The sequence below is a fragment of the Meleagris gallopavo genome, chromosome 26 (assembly GCF_000146605.3).
Source record: "Meleagris gallopavo isolate NT-WF06-2002-E0010 breed Aviagen turkey brand Nicholas breeding stock chromosome 26, Turkey_5.1, whole genome shotgun sequence".
NCBI classification, from domain to species: domain Eukaryota; kingdom Metazoa; phylum Chordata; class Aves; order Galliformes; family Phasianidae; genus Meleagris; species Meleagris gallopavo.
The window spans coordinates 926360-933018 of NC_015036.2; the positions used below are offsets into that span (position 1 = coordinate 926360).

General features: G+C 50.3%; 1 protein-coding gene across 5 annotated transcripts in view; it reads right to left on the bottom strand.

Annotated features, from left to right (window-relative positions):
* Positions 1-153: 153 nt before the first annotated feature.
* ETS1 (ETS proto-oncogene 1, transcription factor) overlaps positions 154-6659 on the bottom strand; it is a 66429-nt gene continuing 59923 nt past the window's right edge. For 3 of the 5 annotated variants that reach the window (XM_010723582.3, XM_010723577.3, XM_010723580.3), the window contains 2 exons: positions 1491-1609; positions 462-677 (listed from right to left, as the gene is read on the bottom strand). In XM_010723582.3, coding sequence (XP_010721884.2) covers positions 462-677; positions 1491-1609 — 335 coding nt within the window. Of the gene's footprint in view, positions 678-1490; positions 1610-6659 lie in introns of all 5 variants that reach the window. The other 2 variants (XM_010723578.3, XM_010723581.3) reach the window with 1 other exon arrangement.

Genomic DNA, 6659 nt, shown 5'->3' on the forward strand with positions numbered 1-6659 from the left:
AAAAAAGAATGCAAGTTTTAAGCCCTCAAATCCTTAGGAATACTGTCATTTCCTCAACTGTCAGTTTGGTGTGCCAATAGCACAAAAGCCAAAGGGATCCGTTTATTAATATTTTTTCTAACCAGCGAGGGATGCGGAGGTTTTTCTGTTTGCTTTTTTTTCTTTTTTTTTTTTCTTTTTTTTTCTTTTTCTTTTTAAAGTGAGCTACATTTTTCTGGCTTTCTTAAAACTCAGAATCTCACCCAAATAAGCCTGTCCTGGAGTTCTCAGCAAAGGCTCATCCTTCTCCGAACCAAACTTTTAAGGTTATTCCAACCAGAAGTTCGACTCACCCGCCACCCTCTCTCCCAACATCCTCGAAGCATCAAATCTGAGTTGCTCTCTAACCAAAAAAATAACGAAAAAAGCAAAAAAAAAAAAAAAAAAAAAAAAGAAATGAAGTCCCATAAACTCTTCAGAATTCACTCGTCAGCATCTGGCTTGACGTCCAGCATAGCGTGCAGCTCCTCCGGCGTGTAGCCCAGCAGGCTCTGCAGGTCGCAGACGAAGCGGTAGACGTAGCGCTTGCCGGCCGTCTTGTGGATGATGTTCTTGTCGTAATAGTAACGCAGACCACGGCTCAGCTTCTCATAGTTCATCTTGGGCTTGTTTTTCCTCTTGCCCCACCGCCTGGCCACCTAGGAGAGGGGTAAGAAGAATCAGAGGGGATGGATGACGTGGGGATGAGAGAAGCCTTTCTGGCTTGAAGGGGCAGCTCTTGGACAGATCGAAACCATTAAAGCTTGGGAAAACCAAACTGTTCAACAGCAGAGCACAGAGGAGGACTCCATGAGGACACAGAAGTCGGGGAAGGTAATGGATATCCCATACATTCTCCAGAATGGGACAAGGTTTAATGATCATGGTGATGATAGATCAACAGTTTGACTACAGAATCTCAGTGGTCTATCCCAATTTTTTATGATACTATTTTTCTATGATAACCAATAGAAAGCCCCAACTCTCAGCTGCACACATCTGTCACCGTGCCTTTCTCTACAGTGTTTCAGCTTCCCACTAACTCTGAGCATGGGTTATTGCTTCCTACACAACTTCAGCCCAATTTTTAACAAGTCTTTAGCTGGGCTCTAATTCACTGTATTCCCCTCAGAAGACCAGAACAACAGGCCTGCCCCAATCTCAACCACGAACAGCCTCAAGTTGTACCCGGGGAGTTTCAAGTTGGATATTAGGAACAATTTATTCTCCAAAAGAACAGTGCTGCACTGGCACAGCTGCCCAGGGAGTGAGGGGTCACAGTCCCTGGGGGTACACCAGAACCATGGGGATGTAGAATGTGCAGAGATGGTCAGTGGGCACAGTGTGGGGGGCTGGGGTTCAGTTGGGATCAGAGAGATCTTTCCCAACCATAGTGATTCTGTGATTCTGTGAAGGACAAAGATGTGAGTTATCTTAAATATTTCAGCAGCATTTGGGCTGTGGGACTCTACCTCATCTGGATCAGAAAGTTTGAACTCCCAGCCATCGCCCGTCCAGCTGATGAAGGACTGACAGGACTTGTCAGTGAGCAGCTCCAGCAGGAATTGCCACAGTTGGATGGGTCCACTGCCTGGAAAGACAAAGGAAACACGAAACATCAGTGCCAGCAAACCACAGCCCCTTCTATCCCAGTCCGGGTTGGGGGGTTCACATGCAAATGGTGCTCACCACATAAAAATAAAACCTTCTGCCAATAAGAAAAGAAAAGCATTAATGGCTACAGGGTAAGACCTCAGACAATCTGGCAGTTAAATCCTGCAGGTAAAAGAGCTTCCCATTTGGAGTCAGAGCTGAATACTTGCACACTGGAATGCTTCACTCCGAGTTACATAAATAGGATTATTTTTCTGGCACTCAAACAGCCAGCAGTGCTGCCTTGGCACGAGAGCACCACCATCCCCTGTGTGCCAGAAAGCTCCTGGCCATTGCGTGAACTCCGGCAGACTCCTGCTTCCCAACCTTGACTCTTTGCTCTGTGCCTGTTTATGGAGATAAAGGGGACCCAGGTATGAAAATTATTTGGCCTCTCTCCAGGGCGTGTTGCTGCAGCTCACAGAGATGGGCAGGAGCTGGCGGGTTTGGCAGAGCTCTGCTTCCACCAGAGCAGCCGGAGAGGCAAGAGAATCCCTCACTGTGGATGTTCAGTCTCTCTTTTTATCTCCACGTCTCCCATTTTGGTTTGGGTGCTAATTTTGGCCAACAGCAATTTGTCTCGTGGCGCTGAGCTCAACACACCTAACGAGCAGTAGTTGGTGCACTGCAATCAGACTGCGGCTTCGCAGCCTGGTTTTGGCTGGATTCATGGCGTGTGTGGAGTGATGTAAGAATTATCTCTTCTTTGCAGTTGTGTCCCAATCAAAGGTAGAGGAGAAGCCCTCAAGCCAAAACTCTTTGATGAGCAACTTTAAATGTGGCCACACCCAAAACACTGCGCTTAGCTCTGGGAGAGATTTTGACATGTTGTAAATGGAGCTTAGAAAATCTCAGCAATAATAATGACAATAATAGTAATAAACAGAGCCAGAGGTTAGAGGAAATGATTTATCACCCCTGAAAAACTGTGCAGTCTGGATGAGGATGGCAGGCAGGACTGGGCAAACCCGGTGCTGACAGCAGCGAGCACAAGCTTCAAGCAGGGAAAAAAAGAGTTATTTCCTCAGAATAAAGAGATGGAGTGCCGCCTGTTTCCATGAATGACAATGGAGGCTGTCAGAGCTGTGGCTGTGGGATAACGCAGGGAGGGAGGAGAGGGGTGTTCCCCCTAATCCACAGCGTTTCAAATGACTCAAAGCAGACAGGCTGCTGGCAAGCAGGAAATGACAGAGCTGGCTCTGGGACAGGAGTGCTGGGACTGGGGAATCACTGCGCCCCATCCAGCCCTCCCCAAAGGGGAACCAGAGAGAAATCCCAAGGAATGTCTCCAGGTTTTGTGGGACCTCCTCCCATACCATGCAGCACAAAGGAGCATCTCATCCCTGCTGTTTCTATCCAGCCCAGGACAAAGCAGAGGGCTCACTGCATTGCCCCAGACATAAATGAGAAGAAGACATTTGGCAGGAGCCTGTCAAGACACCGAGCCTCTGGGAGGAATGGGGTCAGAGCTGCACTGCATTACCTGCAGTGAAGTAAGGGAGGAAATTCAGATTTCCTAACCTCTCATCTGAAACAAAAGAGCCAAAGCCTGGCCCAAACCAGCCCCACATCTTGAGATCATAGCCTACACCAGGCTTTGCGCACAGGGGAATCACTGTGCAAGTGGGTGCTCCAGGCTGCACAGGGCAGGACAGGTGAGTACGGGAAGGGACCAATTCTTTAGTCCCATCCGACTTTACACCAATGCTTTACACACATAGGAGAGCACCCAGTGCCCAAACCAGACCAACAGTGCTAGGACACAAGATTGCAGCACAGCCAGATTCACCATCCTGCCTAGCCAAAGGATAAGAACTTTTTCTCACTCCTTCCCCAGAATAAAACACATGGAAAGCTACTGCTTGGACACTAGGTTCTAGGTGACTGCCCCCTAAATACCCCTGTGTGACTTTCAAGGCACTGGGGACATGATGCAAAAGTGTCACCGTTCCTGAGCCAGGGGCCAGCACAGCTCACACTCCATGCTTGCCACTCAGCTGCCAGCTGGCACAGGGTGGTGCTGGGAAACCCAGCAGTTTATCACCCACTTGCAGCAAATGAGGTAGGCTCCTTCCTGCAGCACTAGGAGCTGCTCAAATGGTTATTTTGGGATTTTGCAGAAAGCGGTGTCATCCGGCAACTTATGCCTTGCAAGAGGGATTCCCAAGGTCTATTCCTAGCTGCCCGCAGGACTCGCGTAAAACCCCAAATTCCTCTGTTGTTGGACAAGCAATTATGTCAAGAATGTGTTTACCACACAGCTCGCAGGCATGTCTCAGCTCCTATAAACACACCCTGCCGGAGGGAAAGGAGCAGAGGCCCTGCAGATGGGGCACGATGGTGAGACGTCAGCAAGGCAGGCATTGCACATGGCAGGAATCAAAGCCAGCATGTGTCAAGCCAGTAGGGCCCAAACAGCATGGGGAGACCACAGGAGTCAGGGCAGAAGAGATAACAATCAGGGCACAGGTGCTGGGGCGGTCTGTGTATGGTCTACTTGGAAGAAACAGCTGTAATCAGAGCTGAAATTAATTCCTTTTGCACGCTTTTCAGAAAAGCAAGGAGCTAAAAGGTTTCCCTGTGACGCTCAACTTGTACAGAGATGTCCACCCACCTGCAACACATCCCCAGTACTACTGGGGTGAGTGTGATGCTGCTGGGCTTGTCTCTGTGCCCTGCCCCTCGTTGCCTTCCTCATCCCTATCCACTACAGGAAATACTCACTGAGACATCTGGTCCAGATCACTCTGGACCACTGGAGTACCCCTGCAGCCCCAAGTATGGGGTGCAAGGACACAAGCCCCCCTTTATGGTGCTGGTCCCACTGCGTGCTCCCAGGGATTTCCCACACCAAAGCACCCAGCCTCATTGTGACGTGCAGAGCCCACAGGAGCTGTGCAGAATAGAATCCACCTGAGGGGCTTGCTGCCCATTGGGCCACAATGGGGACCCTGTCTTGCCTCGGTGCCACTGAAGAGGGTCCTTCAGCTGGGCTGCTGGGGCCTGTCACTGCTCAGGAATTCTCCAGTGTCAGGGGGAAAATATGCTTCTTGTGCCAGATGACAGCAGGCCTCTATTCTGGCTGAGTGGTGTCACATCAGGGCACTGGGTTTGGTGTCACACCATCCTTTCACCATCCTGCCCAGGATAGGGCTGGAGATCCTCATCCCTGCTCCCTGTGCTTTGGGTAGGACTGGAGATCCCCTACTGACTTCCCACCCTGTGGCTACGGAGATGGTTTTGTACCAAAGTGCCCAGTCTCCAACATTCATTCAGGTTTTCTGCTCCAGCACAGGCACAATGGGCACTGCCACCAGTGTGGCGATGCCAGCTGTACCCCACTGCCTGTGCAGACACAATGCCCAGCCCTCAGTGCGTCACTCCCACTGTCTCTCAAGCTTGTTTCACACCCTCACCCCTCTCAACGGCCTCTGTTCGAAAGAAGAAAAACAAAACAAAAAAAGCTTCAAAAAAAGGAAAAAGAAAGAAAGAAAAAAAAAAGGGCACCTATGCTGTTCACTCTGTGGTTTGTGGTTCGCACCAAACAAAACAATTGGACATAGCAACATCTCCAAAACAGCCCTCACTTTGGTGACGTGCCCACTCTACACAAACCCCATCAGTGGCATTGCAGGCACTGGAGTCCAAAAATCCCACTGCTGTGTTGGGATTGTGGAACCATCACTGCATGCCTTGCCTCCCCACACCCCTTACCCAGCCTGGTGCAGCCACACCATCACCAAGGGCTTGATTTGTGCAGGCAGTAGGACACTGAAGTACAGATGGAAACGTTTCCAAAAAGTGATCAGAGTGGAGAAAGACCCAGAAAGCTACTTCTTGCCACGTGCTTTTTGTGCTGCTTGCAAAGCAGCCCCTCTGCTGCTGCTCTGCCATCCCCTCCGGGCTGCTGGGCAGAGCAGAGCTGCTGTCACGCTCGGGCAGCGTAGCGTGGGGCTGATTTCACTATCATTTGCACACGTCTGGCAGGTGGGGCAGGAGCACTGAAGCAGCCCCACAACCCACCCTGCAGCTCCCCACCCTGCAACATAATGCTGCAGCAGGAGATGCTGCTGGTGACATAAAGTCACCATGCAAGAGCAGGCAAAGCATGGGACTCAAAGTCAGTGAATGAGCATCATCTCCTGCATCTCATGCTGCATCTCCAAATTCCCCTAAACCAAGATGCCAGCAGATACAAATGCTCACACAGGCAGGATGCAGGAAGGAAGGATGCTGATGTTTCTAGAAAAGCAATTGCACAGGATCTGGATGCCAAGGACAGACACCCACATGTCCGGAGCATGGCAGGGTCGTGCTGGTGTGTTTTGCATGCCCAAATCTGGGAGATCACAGGCTGGAAGCTGAAGACCAGCAGCATAGTAAGAAGAAGGGAAGAAGCAGCACACAAACTCTCTTGAAAGACACCCACTTTCTTTGGCATCGACTTTCTTGCAAAACAGCAGCTGCGTGCTTTCACTTCTGTCTCACTGATAAGCATCACACAGAAACGGAGGCTGTCGAAGGCATGGCTTCATCTGCACCACAGATGGTCTGGATGGGGTGGATGGGTTCACGGGGCACATTTGAGCCATTATCAATACAGTGCCATGAATGCTGATAGCAATGCTCAGGGCTGGATCCAGGGCACAACCGTTAGCTGTACAGAAGCGGTGCTGGGTGCTCAGGAGATAGCATCTCATCCCTGCACTGCTGATGTCTTCTCTAAGGGCAGAGTGATAATGAAGATAGCATCAATCTGTCGCTAAGAGAGACAGTCAGAGACAGCCAGGGTGTGTGTGATACTAGCTGGGGCAAGGACATTAACTCCTTCAGTGCTGAGATTGCCTGTGAAGACTTCAGCAACTTCCTAACCTGCCCCATAAGAAAGCACAACTTACAAAGGCAATCCAGGCCTTTGTGCAGCCAAGGCATCGAGGTGTGCTTTGCAGTCATTTCATCCTGCTCATCCCTTTTTCCTCCCTACCCCC